Consider the following 25,009-nt stretch of genomic DNA (forward strand, 5'->3'; position numbering starts at 1 on the left):
TACCCTGTTAGCTCCTGCATTGTCTGCTCCACTTGACAGTGGCTTTCCTAAGTCTCAATGCTTTCCCTGCCCTGCTATCCAAAACTCTTTGGATCGGACCAGAGACCTTCTCCATGCAACGTGGGTCTCCCCTGCCCTATGGCTCCTTCCCTGGAGCTTTCCTATCACTGGCCTTGCCTTCAAAGTTCAGGAAAGATGGGGCAGCAGGAATTGCTCTCAGCTGCTGGGAGGGGTCACTGGGCAGGTACCAGTGTACTGGCAAGAGCAGGCCTTAGATGGGGCCTTACCTCCAATGGGAGCAGCGAAGCAACATCCAACTCCCACCGCACAAGCAGCTGCCAGCATCTCCGTGTTGCGAGATTCATTCTGCAAGGGCAACAAGGAGGCATGAAAGGTAGGAGGGGTATTGAGAGTTATGTTGGGGGACCCACATGGCATTGGGGAGCAACAGCAGAAGGCAGCATGGAAGGGACTCCCCCCCCCCCAAGAATAGCCAAATGCATTCCTGCTGCTGCATGGGGGCAGCCCCTTCCTCATTTAGGGTTGCTAGGCCATGTCTAGCAAACAGCAGAAGTCCAGGGGAGTGGAGATATGGGGAGGGCTCTATTAGCAAAGCCCTTATATGGGTAAAAATCCAAAAGTGATGTCAGTCCTCTCTAGGAATCACTGGAAACTCTATAGTAAATCTATGGTTTTCTTGGAAGTGATGTCATGCCCCTCTAGGATTCACCAAAAACTCTATGGTTTAACCATAGAGTTTCTGGAGATTCTTAGAGAGGACTGATGTAACTTGTGTTTTTTTCCCCTGGAAGTGATATGACATTGCTAAAGCCATTTTTTTTTCTCCTGCTGACTGTTGGAAGAGCTGGTGGGCAAGAGCCACTGGGGGAGGGACATCTCTCACCCCCAGTGGACTTATGCCAACCCTATCCTCACCTGATCTGAACAAGCCATTGAATCGGGCGTAAACATGTTCTTTCAACAGGCTACATTAATATAAATAAAGCAGGCCCGTTCTGAACCGATCCTGCTGGGCTCCAGATGATGGCTCAGAGCCCTCAATGCCACCGGCCCTAGCTCAGAGACCTCCCCGCTTCCTCTTGCCATCCTCAAGGTTCACAAGAAAGGGGCAGCAGGGGCAGGCCTTTAGATCTAGGCTACAGAAACAGCCTCTTGTCACAGCAGCATCCAGGATTGGTGGGAACTGTGCAGGTGGAATGAATACCTGTGCAGGGCAATTAAACCACATCTCCTGATTCCTGGAAATTTCTGCCACCCCTTACCTCCCTGCCTGCCATGGGGGAACTGCAAAAAATAAAATCATCATGTGGTGGCAATTTGAATGGGGGCCGTAGTGCTGAGGGAGGGGGGACCCCCCCCAATTTGGTGTTAGCTCTCATGGGGAAAATAAAGACTGTAGCCATTTGTGACTCTCACTTTTTCCCCTACGGGAGCAAACAGCAGTTCGGATGAACTAATTAAGATCCAGGCCAAGGCAAATAGTAGTAAATTATCATCATCAACATAATAACACATATGCAGCTCTTTTATAAAGTGCTAAAGGGCATCGCATATAGTATTGCTGCAATCTGCAAAGCCACAGATCCACATGATTCTCCCTACACTGCAGATGGGAGGGGCGGTCTAAGGCCAGGAGAGGAGGCTATCTGCTGAGCTGAGATTTGAACTCAGAACCTGCCACCTCGAATTTCCCACTTGCTTAGCTCTGCTAGCCACTGGGCATCTCCCTGACTGGGCCAGGCGGTTCCTAGCCACCCAGATCAGCTTCTCACCTCGTAGATCCCGCCAAAGAGTGAAAGGAATTTGCTAAGGATGGCAGCACACATACTGGCTATGTGGACGAACGGCCCCTGCAGTGGAAAGAAGGGGGGGACGTTAGCAAGCTTGGAGGGGGGGGACTGCACCCTCAACTCCTGGAAGCCGGAGCAAACAGCCTTGGAGACAGGGGAATAGACAGCCCACCTCCCACCACACTTCCTCCGCCCGGAGGTTTTCCAGCCCCAAAGACTCCTCCTGCGTTCCGAAGCAGGAAAAAGCCCAATGCGCCTGCAAATCAGCAGGGCCACCGGATCGTCTCACCTCTTTGCCCAAAGGCATCCCACTGCCCAGCGCGCACGTCAGGCCCAGCACCTTGGCCACAAAGGTCTTGAGGGTCAAGTATTCCTTCAGTACCACGCCCCGTAGAATGGTCTTCATCTCGGGAATGCCCGAGCCTGGCGAGGGAGGGAGGGAAGAACGGGCAAAGCGTGAGACACAAAAGGAGGGGCGGGGGATATGCTGCATTTGATTTACTTTATTTACGGTCCACCTTTCTCACGGAGACTCACGGCAGATTACACAGTGTGAGTTAGTACAGTCAGTTTCAAGGGCCTTCCAATAAACAATGTAAGAGGGTCTATAAATGCAAATTTGCCAAGATTTAAAACCGGCAGAAATCCAATACAGAGTTGAAGGAAGGCTGAAAGGGCATAAGCAATTCTAAAACTGACATACTAAACAACACAGAACTACCCAGTAGGATCATACTTAAAGCAACAGATAGTACACAGTAGAAAAGTCTACGTTCCCTGTCTCTTTCCTGACACATCTCTTCGAGGCCATCTTGAATAATTCAATTTTGCGTGGTTTGCACAAAGCCAGCCAAGTGGGAGCTTTCCAGACCTCTTAAGGTAGGCCGTTCCATTAGGGTGACACCACCACGCCCCCTCACGCCCCCGCATCTCTCTCTCCAGATAGATACTAGTATCAGAAGACACCTTGTGACTTCAGAAGAGGGGGTGGAACGCAAGAGAAAAGTGAAGCATCTGCTTGCCAAAGACAGAGGATGCGCTGAGCAAAATAAATAAATAAATGCTTCTCGATCGGGTGCTCAGGCGTGCTTGGGGGTCACGCCCCTCTTGCAGTTCCACGCGGCATCCCAGCCGTGCAAAGGTGGTAGCAGGCCTCTGCCTTTAAAGCTAATTATGAGGAAGGATGAGGAATAACTTTGGGGAGTACCAGATGCCTCCTGGAGGACTAGAAACGCTAGTCGGCCCCGGGAATGTACTTTTTCCACTTTCAAGTCTGTCTCAAAGGCTCGGTAGGAGCTTGCTTCTTTAAGTTCTAAGCAGAGTTCCACCGTTCTAAGTCCATTGAAGTCAACTGACTTAGAAGGGTGTGGGTCTGCTCAGACAGCCCTGGGAGGCAAATTTTCAGAGATTCTCAGAAGGCTGGATTTTATGGCCATGTCGAAGATTTCCCTGGTGCTTTTTTGTGGTCTTAGAACAGTCTCAGAACGCTTGTCTCAGTGAATTCTCACAACTTGTCGGACGGAAGGAAGGAGTGGGTGTCTAGCACACATGCCCTCTGCATTTTCCAATACACAACGAGTTCTCCTCCAGGGCTTTCTCCTGGAAGGCTGCGAGGAAAGGAACACACACACAAACACACACCCATGGGCATTCCTTTTCCCAGGACTCACCAACAGCCTGAGGAGCCAAGATCTGAGTGAAGCCGGCAGAGAAGGTGATTAGCACCACCGGGTAAGTCACCCAGGCCATGTACTGTAAGAAGATGTTGGCGTCCAGCCCTCCATACATCCACTTCTGGGCTGTGCAGAGACAAAACACACACACACTGGCATGTACAACCTACCGGGTTTTTATCTTGGCCTTCCTCCAGGGACTTCATTGCAGCAGTTGTGGTTCTCTACTTCCCACCCCGCAAATGTTGTCTTCACAACAACCTTGTGAGGTAGGTGAGGATGACAGAGTGACTGGCCCAAGGCTGAGGTTCAGGGCTGAATGGGATCAAACGCTAACCACTACCACCTCTTGGTTCTTTAAGCAGCAAAGACAGTCCTGTGGGTTGCCCCCTCATTGCTTCTGCCACCCAGACTCACAGTGGATGAACATTGGCAAAATGTGCCTGGAATAAGCCTGCTCAGAAAAACTACAGGACTGTCTTCTAATTCACGCTAGTGGGTCTCTCAGAAAAGAACAGATTGCCAAGAGAATGAACCATCCCGAAAATGAATGGGAAAATACAGAATTCCTCCAGTGGCTGCCATCAACATAGAAAGGGGGAGGGTATGTGATTTCAACCAACCCACCTTTGTGAACGTGTGTTTCTCATTTTCATTTACCTCTGTGACTTCTGCTTCTCTGCCACCCTCCATTCATTTCCATAATCTACGCCCCCTTTCTCCCCTGCCACCCCTCCCGTCTACAACCCCTCCCTGGTCCCACATCTCTTGAAATGCCTCCGCAAATCCCACCTCTGCCAGGGAGCTATCGATACCCAACCCTTGATCTCCTTTCCTGACTCTAAAATTCCTGGTAGATCAAGATGGGTAGCCGTGTTAGTCTATCTGTAGCAACAGAAAAGAGCAAGAGTCCAGTAGCACCTATAAGACTAACAACATTTGTGGTAGGGTATGTGCCTTTGTGAGTCACAGCTCCCTTCTTCAAATACAGCTAGAATGCGAGTCCATCGTGAGCTGTAACTCTACCACAAACTTTGTTAGTTGTATATGCACTACTGGACTCTTGCTCTTTTCTATTATAAAGTTCCTGTTTATGAGGCTGGGCTCGCTACCCTCAAAAGCCACCATTCCAAGCGCAGTCTCCTTCCACATGACTGGCAGGTGACTTCCAGGTGCCGGAGCTCTGTGGGTAAAGCCAGTCACACAGTCCTGTGGGATCAGGAAGTCAGCCAAACCGCCCAACTCAGCAGAGGAGCCCGCGAACCTTGTACCGTCCTTACCTTGCAGGCAGGTCGCTATTGTGAAGTCCATGCCCCAACTCACCAAGGCCATCACCAAGCCCAAGAGGATGAGGAAGATCCAGTCTTCGCCCACCTTGGAGATGAGGAACTTCTGGCACCTCACAGTGCAGACTGCGGGGAGAAGGGGACACATTAGGGACGGACATCAGGAACACACAAATATCTGTGGGCACAGCAAGGCAAGTGGGAGTTGCGGAGAGGTGCCCTGTCACGCGGCAACATTTCAGAAACAGTTCTGCATGAACACAGACGAAGCTGCCTTCTATGAATCAGACGCTTGGTCTACCTAGATCAGAATTGTCTACTCAGAGTAGCAACAGCGTTCCAGGGTCTCAGGCAGAAGTCTTTCACATCACGAATATCACTCCCATCTTGCAGTCACTCCACTGAGTACCTATCCGTTACCCTGCTCAGTTCAAGGTATTTGTTGTCACATACAAAGCTCTTCACGGCCTTGGCCTGGCATAACTACAGGACCGCCTCCCTCCCTATGTCCCTGCATGGCAGCTTTGCCCATCTGAACAGGATCTCCTGCAGGCACCACCCTGCACATGGGCAAACCCAACAGCCTGTACATGGGCTTTCTCTGTGGTGGCCCCTACCCTGTGGAACGGCCTGCCTGAAGAGGTCAGGAGAGCCCCCACGCTCCTAGCATTCAGCAAAGATGCAAAACTGAATTATTCAAAAAGGCTTTTTACTCAGATAGGAGGGCTGTATTGTAGGGAGGGGGTCTCAAATGCTTCACTAATGTGTTAGGGACCATAGACTTTACCCCTATGTTCCCTTTTGTCCTATCTGTTGCTTTAAGTATGTGCTACCTGTGCGAAGACCCTACTGGGTAGTTCTATATTGTCTAATGTCAGTACTAGAATTCATTAGGCTCTGCTTCAGCATTTCTTCAACTCTGTCTTGTATTTTTGCCAACGTTATGTCTTTGTAAACTTGCAATTTTTTTACCCTATGGCATCGTTTATTGAAATGTCCTTGATACTGACTGCACCAATCTCCCTCTGTGTAATCCGCCTTGAGTCTCGGTGAGAAAGACAGACTATAAATGACATAAATAAATAAAATAAAAATAAATAAATAGCCTACTGCCTGGTCCTTTCAACTGGAGATACCAGAGTTTAAACCGGGGGGAACTTCTGCATAATGCATTGCTACTGATAACCAAGCTACAAGTGACACCTTACACAGGTTGGACGCTTGTCAACTTCCCTCAAGTTTTGATGGGAAATGTAGGCGTCCTGGTTTTACAGCTGGGCTCTCCATTACAGCTGCAAGACCAGGATGCCTACATTTCCCATCAAAACCTGAGGGAAGCTGACAAGTGTCCAACCTGTGTAAAGTGTCACTTGTAGCTTGGCTCTGAGTCGTGTCCCTTCCACATAGCACTTCACAGTGGCAGGAACCAGAAGTGCCCAAGACTGGAGAAGCATGATATGAGTTCTCCTTCCACAACAGCCACAAAAAGGACAACACTTCCCTCCTCCAGGGCAGGATTTTCAAGCTTCCCACATGCAGGAACCCTCTTCCCTTTGAACAGTGTGTTGAAGTGTTCTAGAAGGTTCCTGCAGTGGGACCTTTGGCCCAGGAAGCTGCAGGGTTTTTGGGGGGGGGGGGTTCTTGGGTCTGTTTCACCTCACTGTTGCCCCGCACAAACTGAGCCCCTGAGTGTGCTGCCCGGAGCGCCTGTGAGCATCTACGATCGCAGAGGCACCCCGGAAATGAAAGAAGCGAACCTCATGTTATTGCTCTTCTCACTGAGCTAGGAACACAGTTTGAAAACCATTCGCCTTCCCTCCACCCTGCTCCGTTTTGGATCTCTTGAGCATTGCCGGTAAGAAAAGAAAAGGCTCCAACCCCGTTCAGATTAACAGGATGGAGGCATCCTTGAAACGGCCCTTTGAGGCAGAGCCACAAGTCCACTGGTTAGATTTGAACTGAGGTCTCCCCAACCCTGGTCCCTGGCCCACTGAATCACCTTGGCTCTAAGGAAGATGGCAAGAACTCTGAGACTTCCCCCATTAGCTCATTAGCTCTATACACCCAGTGCCCCAGAGTTAAAGACTGATGCGGAGATCCCAATATTTAGGTCACATGCAAAGGTTCAACATACACATGCAGGTACATGGTCAAATGCAAAGCAGCTGTAAAAACCTATTTCCAGGTGCAAATGTGCAGCAGGGAGCGACATCTGGCTACCAAGCTTTGGCACGTGCATAATATGTGGTGGTGGAGAGTGCCCCTGACTTATGGTGACCCCTGCTGGGGCTTTCATGGTAAGAGACTAACAGAGGTGGTTTGCTCTTGCCTGCCTCTGCAACCCTGGTCTTCCTTGGAGGTCTCCCATCCAATTACTAACCAAGGCTGACCCTGCTTAGCTTCTGAGATCTGACAACGTCAGGCTCACCTGGGCTATCCAAGTCATGGCACGTAAGATGCGCTAACATAGTAAAACACTGATACTTTGCAAACATGATTGCATTTCATGCATGGAACATGGTGTACATTTGTAATCCTCAGGTTGGCACATTGCTGCAGCTCCTGTTTCTTATTTTCCCCCTCTCCCATCTGTCTGTCTGTCTGTCTGTCTGTCTGTCTGTCTGTCACATACACACAGATTTCAAATTTATGCGTTTAGGAATTTCCATGAAACAAAAACTGCCCTGCTTGAAGCACTGTTATCAGTCCAAAACTCATGAAGGAGGAGTGCTTGCCTCAGCAGTGCGTGTGTGTCTGCATTCTGATCCGTTTTTCAGCCTCAAAACAAAGCTTTGGATCAGCCTGAACGATGCACCCCAACAACAGAAAAACCAGATCTGTGCAGCAGAACTTTGAATTTCATGCACAAAAAAGCTGTTGCATAAGCTTACATCAATATGCACACAGGCACCTCCATCCTTATGCAACCTTGACTGTATGAGGAGGCTTTGTTCATTATGCCGTGTAAATCCGATATATTACTTTGGGCACAAGCACAAGGCCGTTTCTCCAGGACCGTTCACAATCCATCAAGATTCAACAGCTCTCCCCCAAGCTGAGATTTAATGTATGCCCTGAATGCAGCTGCATGCTACAGTCTTCCTTTTTATGCCGTGTTAAAGATAACATCTTTAATAAAGAAGAGGAATGTTGAAGCGGGACATGGAAGGGGCGCGGAACGCGTCTTTTGAGACAACGCAAATACTATTCACAAGATTTTCCGAAGCACTGAACCCCTTGTCTCTGAATAATTTGTTACAAATTCGATCAATTGCTGCGTTCCCTTTCTGAACTGCATCCAGGCGAGCGACAAAACCGCGTCCCAATTATCAAACTTGGAACTGAATTAATTTATTGGGGGGATTTACAGCCTGCCAACTTGACTCATGAAAAGAAGGCTTGCATCATTGAGAAATGGCTGCATCAGTAACGTGGGTGAGAAATTATCCTGGATCAAGGGGTTCCAGGACACATGTGGGGTCTCCCATCCCCTGTTCTGTTCAGGAGAAACTATACACAGACAATAGGAAGATGCATGCGCAAACCATTCCTTGATGCTAAGAACCGCTGAGTGTTCATTAGCTGAATTGGGGGCAATAAGCACTATTATCTGTTACAAACACATGCAGCAGTCAATAGGGTCTACTCCAACTGGTCGCTGTTTCTAAGGTTTCAGGAAAAGATTTTTCTCTACCCAAGATATAATCCCAAGAAATGCCAAGGACTGAACTCTCTGCAGGCAAGCCCTGCGCTGTCCCCGATGTCATGGCCTCTGCTCTAACATAAAACGGCTGCGTGATAAAGTCGATTAAAATTCCAAGTCACGGCAGCCCAAACTTTTGTGTCAAGGCTAGCTGGATCCAGCAGCTGCAATAATTTGTGCCAATTAAGCCAATTTTGTTCTTTTGCATAACTTACAGTGTGATTTTTCTTTTTACTATTTTGCATAATTTATTTTGCCTCTGCAGGGAGGGAGAAGAAGCTGTACGAAGTATCAAAGCCCTGCCCTCAACTTTTGGAAATGCTATTCAGACCCATTCCTCTGGCTTCTGAGATTTCATCGAGCACTGCATGCATATCTGAAACTTACGACAAGCGTCTAGTCCTTATGTACACTGATATATTGTGCAGCACTATATTAGGTAGGCTGGTATACTGATTGCGGAATTCAGCTTCCCAAGTATCTTTTCATAGCCAGAAAGTCTAGAAACTTGCTGAGAGTCTCAGGAAAGTAGATTTTGTAACCAATACACTCTTTGCTTTCCCTACTGAACTGTGGGGCATACATGGCACCAGGGCTTTTTTTCAGCTGGAACACGGTGGAACAGAGTTCTGGAACCTCTTGAAAATGGTCACATGGTTGGTGGCCCCACCCCTGATCTTCAGACAAGTGACATGGAGGGCAATCTAAACTCCCCTCTGTCTGGAAATCAGGGGGCGGGGCCACCAGCCATGTGACCATTTTCGCCAAGGGCGATTTAAACTTTTAAAAACTCCCCCCTTGTTCCAGCTGATCCAAAGTGATGTCATTGGCCCTGGGAGCATGCATGTACTTTGTGCGCGCACATGTGCTACCTGGGCATCACCTCCCACCAAGGTTTGGCCCTGTGCTGGCAACCCACTGAGTTCCACCACCTCTTTTCCCAGAAAAAAAGCCCTGCATGGCACTGGATGTAAAGAGAGGGCCAAGTTGGCACGATCAGGGGGAAATCACTTCCAGTATTGAATCAGGCCAGAACAAAGTAAAGTAAAAAGAGGGAGAGGAGGGGTTTAGTGCCCCTCATATTAGTGTTCTGTTTTCAGTAAAGCCGATAGGTCCCTGTCCTTTGATTGATTCTTGATGAACATGTGTATGAAGCACATGCGTCCCCTCTCACATCCAGTTTGCCCAAAAGATGAAATCATAGCCATTTCTAGATATGTCCGGCATTCAACACACAACTTGAGTTTTCTTGGAGTCGGATTTTAATTTTGTTGCTTCCCAGTGCATCATAGCTGGTTATAAAGATACAGGCAGCTTCACCTTTTTCATTCCATTGCTCAAGTTGAAATGTGAAGTACTGCCTGGTGGTGGTGGAGAGAGCCCCTCAAGTCAGAGGTGACTTATGGCGACCCCTGGTGGGGATTCCATGGCAAGAGACTAACAGAGGTGGTTTGCCATTGCCTGCCTCTCCAACCTGGTCTTCGTTGGAGGTCTCCCATCCAATTACTAACCAAGAGCCGACCCTGCTTAGCTTCTGAGATAGGATGAGACCAGGCTCACCTGGGCTATCCAGGTCAGGGTGAAATACTCCATAGGAGGTATGTTATCATGTTGGCTTCTAGAATACTATCTTGAATCATACATGTAAATATTTTTGTATTCGTTCCACTTTGAATATAATAAACTGATCCAGTTTGGGATGTTACTAAAGAAGAATTTGGGATATGCTCTGAGGGGTATTCGTGTATCTTAAAGTTATTTTTGCTTAAGTTTGAGACATTGCATAGAAGGTACATTACCATGTTGTCTCCCTGTGCTCTATTTTGAATCACGCACATAAATATTTCGGGCTCTCTTTATTTTGGAAATAACTAATTGTTAGAGCCTTGGATATTGTTAAAGCAGATTTTTTTTTAGGTGCATTTATAACGTGCTCGGATGGGCTTTTTTGTGCTATATTTTAATGTTTTCAATTTTATTAATTATTGTTTTAGTTGACATACTTTGTTCTCATGTCATTTTATAATAGATCCCTGAAGAAGCTCAAGGTGAAACGCACAGGGATAATAAATAAATAAACTCTTCCACCTTGCACCTGGTTGTTTCTTAGTCTGAGCAAGAACACCAGCGCCCGCCAGTTCAGCTGATGTCCTGCTTGCCAGATGCACAAAGGGAGCAGACTTTTCATCACACAATTCACCTGCTCGTCAATCCATTTTGGCCTGTTGGGCAGGTTGCTTCAACAATTCCTTCCTCACAGCACGAGCGATCAGCTTGTTACACATGCACCTTCTCACATACAGCTCGACTGAGTTTTACTCCCCACTCTTGCTGTGTTGCTGTACTGCACAGCAGACAACTGTTTAAACAGTCAGTTACATCTGTCACAAATCATATAAATAAATCATAAACAAATGCTGTGTTTAAAAAAAATCCTACAGTTCGCTCTTCATCGAAGTAATCATTAGCAACTTTAGCGACTGCCGATCAATCTGCTTGGATCAGCAGCAGTTTAACGCATGTGCAGTGTTGCAAAAATTCAATGCAAACCTGTTCAGCAGGCATTGGAGTCGTTTGGAACAAACCAGAGGCTCACACCTCATCGACACAGTTGAACACATGGAGTTCATCTATCAAACGTTTTCACCACTGAATTGGTGGCATCCCTAGAGCCCCCGTTTGCATTGCTATGCCATCATTTTGCCATCATGAAAGCTGACGCTGGAATAACACAGCACGCAATCCTGAACCTGCATTGGGCTGTGAAGCTGGTACAGCTTTTAGCTAGTCCCATGTAGTGGCTCGGAGGGAAGGTGGCATGGGATAGCCCGATCTGATCAAATCTTGGAAGCAAAGCAGGGTCAGGACTAGGGTTGCCAGCCTCCAGGTAGTGGCTGGAGATCTCCCAGAACTACAACTGGTCTCCAGGCCACAGAGATCAGTTCACCTGGAGAAAATGACTACTTTGGGGGGTAGACTTATGGAATTAAGCCATGCCAAGGTCTTTTCCTCCCCTAACCCCACTTTCTCCATGTTTCACCCCCCAGGTCTCCAGGAATTTCCCAACTTGGAGCTCGCAACCCTAGTCAGTACTTGAATGTGGGACTTGCAAGGAAGGCTCTACAGAGGAAAGCAATAGCAAACCAGCTCTGCTTCTCATTTGCCTTGAGACAGCTGTGACTTGACAGCACTTACGTAGGTCTGCAGAGGCTCAAGGGCTGCATTTAGTCGAGGGCAGCTACAAACCTCTGCACTGCTGCAACGTGCTCATTGGGCGGCCTTGAGGAATTCCTGCGTGCGCGTGTACGAGTGTGCGTGCCTGCACATTTCCCTCTGCCAAACCTACCACAGCAAGGTTGCTTGGAAGATAAGAAAGATAAGGAGCCATAAAGCTTTCTGTACCTTCAAAAGCCCTGCAGAAATTATTAAAGCTGCGATATTTATGGTCAGGATCCCCCTTATCTACTGATAAAAGGAGAAGATCGTTCTTCAGTTCATTGCTCGGAATTCGGATTTCACTGCTCTCAAATCAACCAGGTCAGGGAGGAAAAGGCAATGGCTTCTTAGGAAGAGGGAAGCCAGAAGCATATCTATGCTGCTTGCACCCATAATCAACAGGCCCAGCAGCCTTGATCTTCCTCGAAGGGCCTTGAACACCTTCCGAAGTGATATGGGAGACCGCAAGAGTCAGGGCCTTCTCTGGTGTGGCCCCCAGAATGCAGAATGCCCTTCCTGCATCCACGATGTAAGAACATGGATATCCTAGCTGAAAAACACCTTTTAAAACCTCACTGTAGCCCGGGAGATGGCTTCTTACCTCGGCATGGCTGACCTGGCCCCCTGGATCCATGCTATGGTAACATCAAGATGTAACTATTGTAATGCACTATACATAGGTCTCCCATCCAAATTAACCAGGAGGCTCCAACTGGTGCAAAATGCTGTGGCATGACTGCTTTCAGGAGCGATCAGGAGCACGAACATCACTCCCATTCTCTAGTCACTCCATTGGCTATGTATCAGCTACCAAGCTCAGCTCAAGGTACTGGTTATTACATAGAAAGCTCTTCACGGCCTTGGCCCGGCATACCTACAGGACCGCCTCCCTCCACGGCAGCTTCGATAATCTGAACAGGGTCTCCTGCAGGTGCCACCCTGCACATGGGCAAAATCAACAGTAGCCCGTACACAGCTTTCTCTGTGGTGGCCCCTACCCTGTGAAACGGCTTGCCAGAGGAGGTCAGGAGAGCCCCAGTCTCCTAGCTTTCCACAAACGATGCAAAGCCGAACTATTCAAAAAGGCTTTTGTATTGTAGGGAGGGGCTCTCAGATGCGTCACTAAGAAGTTAGGGACCATAGACTTCACCACTATGTTGCCTTATGTACTAACTGTTGTCTTAAATACGCACTCCTGTGAGCTCCTTGTGGTTTTAATGTCAGCCCCAGAATTCCTTACGTTCTGTTTCAGCATTTCTTCAACTCTGTATTGGATTCTTGCTAATGCTATGTTTTTGTAAAATTGTGTTTATTTACCTTACGGCACTGTTTATGGAAATCTCTTTAAAATTGACTGTACCAATCTCACACTGTCTAATCCACCTTGAGTCTCAGTGAGAAAGGTGGACTATAGATAGATAGATAGATAGATAGATAGATAGATAGATAGATAGATAGATAGATAGATAGATAGATAGATAGATAGATAGATAGATAGATAGATAGATAGATAGATAGATAGATAGATAGATAGATAGATAGATAGATAGATAGATAGATAGATAGATAGATGCTGCGGCAAGAATTAGTTACAAAGGTTTGTGAGCTAGTTTCATAAATCAACCACAGTTAAAATAAACCTTGGTTTCATGTTATGTCAGAACAGACCCATAGTTTTATAAGCGAAGCAGTGGCATTGTTTGGAATGGCAGGGTTGAGACTTTGGGAGGGGAAAGGGAGAAACAAGGCGATCTTTCTTTTTTGGACTTTCATAATTGGGTAGGCACAGAGCTTTTAATCCCAGGGATTATGTTAGGGAACGGCAGTCTCTTCAGATTCACTCCTGCAGAAGAAAGCACATGGGCTCGGATTGGGGAGCTGTTCGGCTTGGTGCGGTGTGCGTTGTTTGGAAGAATGCGCTCCAAAAAGGGAAGACCGTGGGGAACATGAGCTCACGCTGGGGTGAAAAGGAGGTACAAGATACATGCCCGGAAAGTGCATGCAAATGGGACATGAGCAATATAAATAGGGACAGCACGGGGAAGCAAGAGGCCAGGGGACAAGCTGACTTTCTGGCGCTCCGTTCCAAGCCGAACAAGCCCACAAGAAGGAGATTTCTGCTGACTGACCAGTTTGCTAGTTTTAATGGGAACAGCTGAGGGAACAAAGCGAGGGCGCCCTCCCTTGCACGAGACTCCTCCACCCGCAACGCCTGGGGTGAGCAGAGGGACCCACCCTCAGCGCAGGCTTTGTAAGGTGGGCATGCAGCGTGCCATCCTGCCGCCCGTTGCTTTCTTAGCCACAGGTGGCTGACAGCTGGGCCCGAAGGGAAGCAGCGAGGAACGGACACACATCGAGTTAGGAAAACATGTTGTCACGTTACAGCAACACTCTTGGCTGCATCCGTCAACACAGGACAGCAACTCGAGTAGGTGGGAAGACGGACGCCACGCCCGGGGCCAAGCAGGGACAGTGGAGCTTTCAGTTGTTCTGGCTCACGCTGCTGCCCCGGGGAGCTGGCGACATTTAACAAGAGCATTTGCCTCGAGAACAATGCGAGCCGAAGTCTCCGCAGTTGCTAGGGGAACTATTTTAAGGCTTCGGGAACAACCAGATCCTGCGAACAACAGGGGGGAGTTCTTCAGCCAGAGAATTGGGGCCCTCCGGATAAGGCAGATCTCGGATTATTATGGAGCCCTAAGATTTTTTGCAGCCGAAGATGCTTTTCCGTCAGTCCTCCTCCTCCCATTCTTCATTTTAAAAAAATCAAGAGAGATAATATAAAAGCAGAGAACGACTTTTCAGACCTCCTTTTGCGCAGAGCTGGCTCAACTGTGCAAAAAATGCAACCTTTTGAAGTCGGAGGGAAAAAGTTAGACCGCGGGTAGGGGACCCTAGCATCCATGTTGAACGACAACACACCACTACATTTTGTTCAACCTGCAGGGGCCACAGAGCCACAGAGTTGCTGGCAGCGCCTCTGGGACTGGACTCACACGTCTTCTCCCCCTGTTCCTTTGCTAGCCTACCGGCATCTTTACAGGAAGACATGGTGGGGTTTTTCGCCAGTCAGGCCAACAAGATAGCTTATCCCTGGGGCGGGCTAAAACAGTTAAACATTTATAAACAAAAGGCCGGGCACAGCTAAGGCATTGTCCCCCTATGCTGACTGGTTCCTTCTGCACTGCCAGCCCCGCGCACAGCTGTGTGTGTATCTGGGTCCCTCTTGCGCACAAGCTCCTCTGCACTCCTAGGGGTGTACACTCAGTTGACTTCTATGCAGGCTGTTTCGCACCTGGGGCCCAATCCCCAGGGAACTACTTTGCCCATGAACATGCACGGATGTATTCTGCAAGTATCATAGTCGGACTTGGAATAAAATACAGAGAGGTCGAGTACTTTACACTGTTTGTTTAAAAGAAAGAAATCCCAGGCTGAGAGGCAAGGACTCAGCCAAGGCCCTTGAGCCTGACCGGGAGATTACAGCTGGTACAAAATGCAGCGGCGTGTGTTATTACGAGAGTGCCAAATAAGGCGCATATAACACCGTTCTTATGTGAGCTGCATCGGTTGCCAGTGGAGTACCGGATCAGATTCAAGGTTCTGGTATTGACCTATAAGGCCCTGTGTGGACTGGGACCAGCGTGTCTACAGGACTGTCTCTCCCCATATATTCCCCGGAGGGCACTCCAATCAGGAGACAAACAGCTGTTGGTGGCTCCTGGCCCCAAGGAGGCCCGCCTAGCCTCGACTAGAGCCAGGGCCTTCTCGGTCCTGGCTCCCACCTGGTGGAACGCTCTGTCTGCTGAAATCAGGGCCCAGCAGGACCTACTATCTTTCCGCTGGGCCTGCAAGACAGAGTTGTCCCGCCAGGCATATGGCTGAGGCTGGGCCTCTGCCGGCCTGGAAAAAAGGGGCGTATAAATCTTAACCCTCCCTGTGAAGGCTGTCCACCATCCTGTTTTAAATGTGTTGTTTTTAATGAACATGATTTTTTAATTGTATTTTTAATATGTTGTTATCGCCATGAGCCTGCTCGCAGGGAGGGCGGAATACAAATTTGAAATAAAATAAATCGATGGCCACCTGACAGCAATGATGAGTCTGCGACTCAATATGATGGCACGCAGATCGGGAGGAGGAGGGCAGGAAGAGACGGCGCTGGGCTCTCGTGGCCCTTTTTTACATGCCCAGGGTAATGCCGATCGCCACTTCGGGGTTAGGAATTTTCCTCCAGGCCAGATTGGCTGGGGATCCTGGAGTTTTTTTTGCCCTCTGGGCATTGAGCAGAGGTGACAGCAGGAGTGGGGGATATATCTGTGAATTTCCTGCATTGTGCAGGGGGCTTGACTAGATGACCCTTCGGGGACCTTTCCAGTTCTATGTTTCAAGGACATTGCAGAGGTCTGAACTCTGATTCCCACATATGAGACTAAAGGGCTGCTCTGGATGAAATCTGACAAAGCATTGTTGACATGGGGTAATGCACAGGGCGGACTAGAGCCAGGAAGTTCGGAGAGTGACCTTGGCCCAACTTGCCTCACAGGGTTGCATAATGGTTAAGTGGTTGGGCTGCGAATCAGTACCCTGCTGGTTTGACTCCCACTGCTGCCATGAGCTCAGCAGGTGGCCTTGGGTAAGCCCCTCCTCTCAGTCCAGCTCCCCACTTGTATTGTGGGGATGATGATAACACTGACTTTGTTCTCCACTGTGAGTGGGGCACTCATCTGTCCAGAAGGGCGGTATGTATGCACTCTGTTATTATGATATTATTATTATTACCAGGGCTTTTTTTCAGCTGGAACGTGGTGAAACGGAGTTCCGGCACCTCTTGAAAATGGACACATGGTTGGTGGCCCCGCCTCCTGATCTCCAGACAGAGGGGAGTACAGATTGCCCTCTGCACTGCTCAGTGGTGCGGAGGGCAATCTAAACTCCCCTCTGCCTAGAGATCAGGGGGCAGGGCCACCTACCATTTTCACCGAGGGTGATTTAAACTTTTAAAAACTCTCCCCTTGTTCCAGCTGACCCAAAGTGACGTCATTGTGCAGTCCTGTGTTCCATCACTGAGTTCCGCCATCTCTTTTTCCACCTGAAACCAGGACTTTTTTTCAGGGGGAACGCGGGGGAATGGAGTTCCAGAACCTCTTGAAAATGGTCACATGGCTGGTGGCCCCGCCCCCTGATCTCCAGACAGAGGGGAGTTTAGATTGCCCTGGAGGGCAATCTCAACTCCCCTCTGTCTGGAGATCAGGGGGTAGGGCCACCAGCCATGTGACCATTTTCATCGAGGGCAACCCACTGAGTTCCACCACCTCCTTTCCCAGAAAAAAAGCCCCACCTGAAACTATCCTACTAGACCTTTCCATTGTATAGAAACACAAGTGGGCAAATGTAACCAGTATTAAAATATTAAGGAAATCCCATCATTTCTCACCTGACCATAAGAGCCTTCTTAACACGGGAAGATTCTAAATTAGTTTGCTTCTCCTGAAAGTTGATTAGTCCAGAGCTCTTCAACATGGAGTTTATTCAGTCTTGGACTAAGCAACAGCTGCTGTAGCATAGTGGTTAAGTGATACAAATCGGCAAATCGATGCTCTGCCGGTTTGCATCCCACTGTTGCCATGCGCTCAGTAGGTGGCCTTGGGTCAGCCACTCCACTCAGCCCCAGCTCCCCAGCTGTATTGTGGGGATAACAACAACAATGACCTTATTTGCTGCTCTGAGTGGGGCACTAATGTGTCAAGAAGAGTGGTATATAAGTGCTGTTATTATTATGAGCTGCTGTAACATAATAGTTAAGTGGTTGGGATGTGAAATAGAACTCTGCCAGTTTGCATCCCACTGTTGCCATGAGCTCAGTAGGTGGCCTTGGGTAAGCCACTCCACTCAGCCCCAGCTCCCCAGCTTTATTGTGGAGATAATAATAACACTGACCTTGTTCGTTACTCTGAGTAGGGCCCTAATCTGTCTAGAAGAGTGTTATATAAGTGCCGTTATTATTAGTTTTGAGAGCAACTGTAGCACAGTGGTTAAGTGATACAAATCGGCAAATAGATGCTCTGCCGGTTTGCATCCAACTACTGTCATCAGCTCCGTAGGTGGCCTTGGGTAAGCCACTCCACTCAGCCCCGCTCCTCAGCTGTATTGTGGGGATAATAATAACACTTCGTTCACCGCTCTGAGTGGAGCACTAATCTATCTAGACGAGTGGCATATAAGCACAGTTATTATTATTATTAAACATCGGATAACCCTGAATCTGCTCCCAGAAGAAAGGGCTGGGTACAAACAGATTAGAATTAATGAAGCAGTGTGTGTGTGAAGCTAGTTAACAGCATGTATAACCCGTGGGACAAACGGCCACAGTACAGCCATTTATTTACATAGGATTTTTTAAAATGCTGCCTCAACGGACTCCTGCTTTACCATTCACCTCCTCACTCACACTCACTTAGGGGGAAAAAATTACACAAGCACTTCTTTGCAAGTCAAAGATGAAACATAAGGCATACATTGATTCCTACATGGAAGTGCTTTCAAAGTGGGTAACTGGATCACATTTGAAGAGCCGCCCATTTACATCGCTATCTATGCCAGTCTACTGGCTTTCATCTCAGAGTGTGCTTCCTGTAATACAGTGACAAAAAAAATTATATTAAGTATTCCTGTTCTGCAGAATGCACACACTGTGAATGTAAGTATGCTGATGTTCATGTACAGGCACTGCTGGTTTCAACAGGGAGCATTTTCCCCCAACAGAGTAAGGACTGAGTGGCCAGCAACAGTGAGGTGGCTCCAACTATCCTCTAAGTAGTCTTCCTCCACCTTAAGTGCCTCTTCCTCCAACTAAAGTGGCTCTTTCCCCAACAGACTTCGAACTGAAGCCAAAAGGAAAGGTGGGGTATAAATACGTTAATAAATAAAGGAATAAACTTTGCATGGGGCGGTGGTAGGATAGAGATAGGATCCACCCCAGTGATAGTCAAATTTATTTGAGACATTGGCAGACCGCCTTTTCTGTACAGCTCAAAGCGGTTTTCAAGCGATGCAAAACTGAATTATTCAAGAGGGCTTTTTTATTCAGGCCATGAAGGGTTTCCAGTCACCTTGAATTCCCAATCACGCTGGCAACTAATAAAGTTCATCTCATGTCTGCCATATCTCTATCCCTTCTTCTTTCCAAGAAACTCAGGACAGCATATATGGTTCTCCCTTTCTTTTTATCCTCACAACAACCCTGCGGGGTAGACTCAGGCTCAACGAATGAAAGAGAGAGACTTGTCCAAGGCCACCCAGTGAGTTTTAAGGCTGGGTGAGGATTCAAACCCAGGTCTTCCAAATCATACCTTTGACTTTCAATTGAACATGACCAAGATGACTAGAGCCACGCAACAAACAGGCTGCTGCATTTTGTACTGACTGCAGCGTCTGGATTGACTTCAAGGGCAGCCCTGTGCAGAGTGCATTGCAGTAGTCTAATATCAAGGGTACAGAAGCAGGGAGCTGCCTGGCTAAATCAGCTCCTGATATTTCACTCTCACAGAGCCAAGTCAGAGGCCAAAACCCCTCTAATCCAGTGTGACCAGCAACACCCCAGTTGCCACACCTCTGGTGCTCCTTCCCTACTTCCCACGTCTTGGTTTGTGCGCAAGAGGGAGGAACCAATGTGCTTCCAAAGGAAGGGCTCTGGCCCAAGTCTCTCTTGCTGTTCTCACTGCAAGAAGGGTTTTTGGGAACCCTTTGCTGCTTGGAAGGAAGTAGCTCGGATGCCTGTGGGTGTGTGAACGCGTGAACCTGCAGGAGAGTTCTTGGGATCAGGGGTTATGCTAGGGGCCAGAGGGAAAGACTCTGTGATCCAGATTTGGCTCCACCACCTTCCGTTGCCTACCCAACATGTACCAATGTGCAGCACACCTGGCAAAGTCACATCAAGATTTACTTATTTACTCCGTTTCTACCCTGCCCAGAAGCACATGCTATTGTCCTCCTCTCAACCATTTATCCTCACAACAACCCTGTGAGGAAGGTTAGGCTGAGAGAGAGAGAATGTGAGCGGCCCAAGGTTACCCAGCGAACTTCCATGGCAGAGTGGGGATTTGAACCTGGGTCTCCCAAGATGGGTCTCTACTCTGAGGGGTGCAGAACCTAAAATGTGATGTAGAGAGAGATTAACAAAGGGTAAGAGGAAGACAGAGGTGAGGATAAACAAGAGTGGGAAGACAACGTGTATTCAGCTCCGCTCTACAAACCGGACTTAATTCCATGAAGGAATGGAGACTTGAGGTTTGCAAGGAGAAAGTCTGTGGCTGATTCCGCACCCGTTGGATAATGCACTTTCAATGCACTTTATCAATCATTTGAGTTGGATCTTTCGTTCCGCACACAGAAAAATCCGTTCCAAATGATCTATAAAGAGGATTGGAAGTGCATTATCCAACGTGTGCGGAATCACTCGAGACTCCGAGATCGGGACTCGTTTTGTCCACATTGCAAATCTCCCTTTATCCACCTGCTCTCTGACACAATTTGCACAGCCAGCTCGTGCGCTGATGCGCCTGAACATCTGCCGTGCACCTGCTCTCTGCTCATGGTGCACTATGGCCTGGATCACAGGGAGGGGGGGCTGAATTAGAAAGTCCCGTTGCTGGTTTCTGTCTAACTAACCCTCCATCTCTCCTTGGGCGAGGGACAGCCGGCTGGGTGACCTTCAGCCAGTCCCTCTTTCTCCGCCTAAGCTAATTCCCAAGGTTGTTTCGAGGCTGCAGTGGAGGAGGGGAGATCCACATAGGCTTCCCAGAACTCTTTGGAGAACAGGAAAGATTAAAATGCACTAAAATAAAATAAAAACCTTAAAATTTTCACGCCGATATAAAAAGAGAGCACACCCCTCTTCCCAAAATCAGGGCCCTGGAAGCTTTTCGGGGGAAGCTTCAGCAACTGGAGAGATTGTGAAAGCTCTCTGACCTTGCGTGCTGACTACTCAATAAAGAGTGGCATGAAATTTTATCTCCAACGCATTTGTTTGCCCCACATTTGCCAAGGATGCAGCCAGAGGCCCTGCACTCGTCCGGCTGAGGTCATGAATACTTTGCCTATTGTTAGAGGTTGCTGGGAGCTGTCTCGTTCCAGAAGACAGAGATAGCCGAGGGAGACAGGAAGGAGAAAGAGAGAGAAAGGAGAGGCCGGGAAGGGCACAGGAGGGGCAGGTGGCCTTTCGCCTGTGCAAGGAAAAATTCAAGTTTGCACAGGAAGAACAAGGCCGCAAATGTGGCAGCATGTGCAACTGCGGTGCTGCCAGAATCGTTGCGCATGGAGCACATGTTGCACATGCAACGGGTGCACATGCAACCGTCTGGGAAAACCCAGGTCCGATTCACAAAAAAATGGAAAATGTTTCAAGAAAGAGCTTAAATGCACAGCTGTACCTGAGTTCTTTCAAAAGGCACGCCTGAGAAAGAAAAGACTGAGCGTGCAGCAATGCTTATACGAAGCGACTTGCAGTTGGGAACGGGAACAAAAGCTCGTGCAAAAGGTGCATGGATTCCTGTGTTTCTGACTCAGCATCATGGCATGGAAGTGGAAGACAGGAAATGGCATGGGGAAGGGACTTCCTTCCTTCCCCAGTACACCCCCACAGTGACTGTATGGAATCAGAAAGTGGGATCAGCAATTGGATATTTAATAATAATAATGTTTGATTTATATACCACCCTTCAGGACAACTTAATGCCCACTCAGAGCGGTTTACAAATTGTGTTATGATTATCCTTGCAACAATCACCCTGGGTGGGGCTGAGAGAGCTCCTAGAAGCTGTGACTGACCCAAGGTCACCCAGCTGGCTTCAACCGGAGGAGTGGGGAATGAAACCCGGCTCTCCAGATTAGAGTCCTGCCGCTCTTAACCACTACACCAAACTGTCTCCCAAACAGTGCCGAACATTCCCTGTTTTGTTTTGGACTGGAAATACTTGGTCTGAAAGGAAACAGAGACTTTTGGATGAGGAATATCTAAACGCACACCCGTAATCAGCACAGACGGCCTGGTGCATATCGGCTCAGTGCTGGGGCCAGGGAACACACACGAGTGATGTGCTCTGCACATCTGGACTGAGACTGCCGTAAAGTAAGGAAACAGTGCACCACAAGTCCTGCCCCCGTTCACCGCCATCAGCATGAACCCTGTCCTGAGCACGCACAAGTCCGAAAGCACCCAAAGGCTGAAGTTTATCCACCCAAATCCGAAACTGAGCACTGTGCTTTCTTTCATTTTCCATGTTAGCGGCGCACGCGTTTGTATGTACCTTTGGACTACGTATGCTAAACTGCACCCAAATGAACTGGGAGCCCAGGGGTGTCCCCGATCCAAAACCCAACAGCAAGCTCCTTACTTCGGCACCGTGCGCAGCGACTCTGGTCATATTCCAGCAGCTCCGAAGGGCGCAGGCGTTCCTTCGGGGACCCTTTCCAGCGTTCCTGTTGCAGCCGGATGCGTGCGGCTTCATCTTTGGCGAAGGCTCCTAGGTCCTGTGTGTAGCGGCCATACATCTGATGGGGGAATAAAAAGTGAAGGGTCAAGGACACAGCTAGGCAGGTAAGAAGACCAGGGATTGGCTCAACGTGGGACCCGGGAGCAACATCCTGCCGTTGAGGTCTATAGGTCTGTTTCCCTTTGAGGGATAAGACTTTTCCCAAACATAGCCAGAGGACGAAGGTAGTCCAGCATTATGGGGCGAACAGCTTGGAGTGCAGGGGGGTGGGAGGAATGGGAAGTGGGACATCAGTGATTGGAAAGCGTGCCCTAGACACTTACCCCCTCTGAAATCCCAGAATACTGCCCAGAAGTGCAGGAAATGCACTCTGCACATGCTCTTCTTTACCATTATTTGTAATGTTCCTTGGCACCAAACAGACTCTGAGGTTAAGCCCCTGATGACACTGTGTAGTTTAAGACAACTGAGGGCTCAAGACTTCCTGGGAGTCGCAATGTCTTGACTTACACCTCCTGCCTCCTAGCCCCAGATATGCACTCTGCATATGCCCAGAGCTTCATGTCTTTTGTATTTCACGTGCTCGCTGGCTGATCTGATGCTCTGAGGGTCAAGGGCTGAACCCTGGCAGAAATGAGGTCTTGTAAGGCCTCAATTAGACCCCAGCTAGCAGAGTCTTTGAAAATTAGCCTCAGCAGATGGTCTTCTGGCTCCACTCCCTGGGCCAAATCAACCGAATCGCTTCTCAAAATGCCAAGACCCTCAACCCAGGCTGCTGGGCTGCAGATCGCATAACTCAAAGTGACTTAAGAGTGTTACTGGAAGCTCCGGCAGGGACGGACCCTACACCTGAAACCATCATCCAAATGATGATGTGTTGACTTGGCCTAGGATGCCACACAAACACTCCAGAAGCAAAAGGGAAGATAACTTATCCTTTAAAAACCTTGGGTGGGGGGAAGACTACAGAACAGGGCCTTTTCTGCCCTGGCCCCAGCCTGGTGGAACGCTCTCCCACTGGAGATCCGGGCCCTGCAGGACCTGTTACAGTTTCGCAGAGCCTGTAAAACGGACATGTTCCACTGGGCCTTTGGCTGAGTGCCAGAGGGTGTCCTCCTTCTTCCATCTAAGACCACCACTTTTTTCTGGGGCTGCCCTCGGCCATCTGCTACACCCATATACGGACTCCCAATATTTGTTTAAATAGCCTGCTCCTGGAATATTTTAATGACTTTTAAAAAATTATTATTGATTTTATGGTTTTTTGACTTTTCATGTATTTTTTGATTGTTGTTAGCCACCTTGAGCCCATCTGTGGGGAGGGCGGGGTACAAATCAAATCAAATCAAATCAAATCAAATCAAATCAAATCAAATCAAATCAAATCAAATCAAATCAAATCAAATCAAATCAAATCAATAATCATGCTCAGTTCAAGGTATTGATTATTACATACAAAGCTCTTCACGGCCTTGGCCTGACCACCTCCCTCCCCATGTTCCTCCACGGCAGCTTCGCTCATCTTAACAGGGTATCTTGCAAGTGCCAGCCTGCACATGGGCGAAATCAACAGCAGCCCATACATGGCTTTCTCTGTGGCGGCCCCTACCCTGTGGAACGGCCTGCCTGAGGAGGTCAGGAGAGCCCTCATGCCCCTGGCTTTCCACAAACAATGAAAAAACGAATTATTCAAAAAGGCTTTTTACTCAGATAGGAGGGTGGTATTGTAGGAGGGGGTCTCAGACGTTTCACTAATGAGTTTGGGACCATAGACTTCACCACTACGTTGCCTTACATATTATCTGTTGCTTTAAATATGTACTCCCAGGGCTTTTTTTCAGGGGGAACACGGGGGAATGAAGTTCCGGCACCTCTTGAAAATACTCGGCAATAGTGCTTGAAAATAATATGATTTCAAAGAATCCCATGTGATTCTTCCTCATTTTCCTCTTGAGAGTTCCGCCACCTCTTTTCCCAGAAAAAAATCCCTGTGCACTCCTATATATTACCTGCGCTTCATGTTGTCTAATGTCAGTCCCAGAATTGATTATATTCTTTTTAAGCAATTCTTCAACCCCATATTGGATCCTTGCTAATGCTATGTCTTTTTAAACTTGCATTCATTTACCCTATGACATTGTTTATGGAAATGTTCTTGACCCTGTATGGAAGTGCCTGCTCTTGTCCTTGCTACCAATTGTACTAATCTCACACTGTGTAATCCGCCTTGAGTCTCAGTGAGAAAGGCGGACTATAAATGACATAAGCAAGGAAGCAAGCAAGCTGGAGGGGGTTCTTAACTGCACACATAGGCATTGTACCACTGCACAATTCAGCCAGGGAAAAAGGGACTTAATTAGAAGGGTATCACACGAAGCATACACAGAGTGCCATTGAATAGCCATAGCCCACTACTCCACATCTGTGATTAGGGGAAGGTCTCCCAAGTCACGGGGCGCAGTTTCCAGGAATCTCTCTTAAGAGAACCACCCAGATCCTTTTAATCAAAATCTGACAAGCATCAGGAAAAAAAATATGGCTGGGGTAGAGGTTAATCCTTTGGGCCAGTTTCCAGGCTCTTTTGCCTAGAAACCAGAGTCCAGGTCAGCTGTATCATTTCGATTTAGTGCGCATGCTTGAACAGGATAACCTGCACATGCCCAACATGGAATCTGGCTGGTGAGCTCAGCTGCGGCCTACTAGGTCACATGCAGCTGTGACTTCTCTCCGGTTCCACCCACTGGATCCATCCCAGAACCACAGCAAACAATGTTTCAATGGGGATCATAGACTCTGAAAAGGTCCTGGGGAGCAGAAAGGAGGAGAG

At 48.3% G+C, this 25,009-nt stretch overlaps 1 protein-coding gene across 2 annotated transcripts in view; it reads right to left on the minus strand.

Moving 5' to 3' along the window:
- CLCN2 (chloride voltage-gated channel 2) overlaps positions 1 to 25,009 on the minus strand; it is a 95,315-nt gene that overhangs the window by 37,223 nt on the left and 33,083 nt on the right. For both annotated transcript variants that reach the window (XM_054983983.1, XM_054983982.1), the window contains exons 2-7: positions 22,084 to 22,240; positions 4,765 to 4,896; positions 3,482 to 3,610; positions 2,101 to 2,234; positions 1,794 to 1,871; positions 288 to 366 (exon numbers count right to left, since the gene is read on the minus strand). In XM_054983983.1, the coding sequence (XP_054839958.1) occupies positions 288 to 366; positions 1,794 to 1,871; positions 2,101 to 2,234; positions 3,482 to 3,610; positions 4,765 to 4,896; positions 22,084 to 22,240 (709 nt within the window). The remainder of the gene's footprint in view (positions 1 to 287; positions 367 to 1,793; positions 1,872 to 2,100; positions 2,235 to 3,481; positions 3,611 to 4,764; positions 4,897 to 22,083; positions 22,241 to 25,009) is intronic.

The sequence above is a fragment of the Eublepharis macularius genome, chromosome 6 (genome assembly GCF_028583425.1).
Source record: "Eublepharis macularius isolate TG4126 chromosome 6, MPM_Emac_v1.0, whole genome shotgun sequence".
In the NCBI taxonomy this organism is placed as follows: Eukaryota; Metazoa; Chordata; class Lepidosauria; order Squamata; family Eublepharidae; genus Eublepharis; species Eublepharis macularius.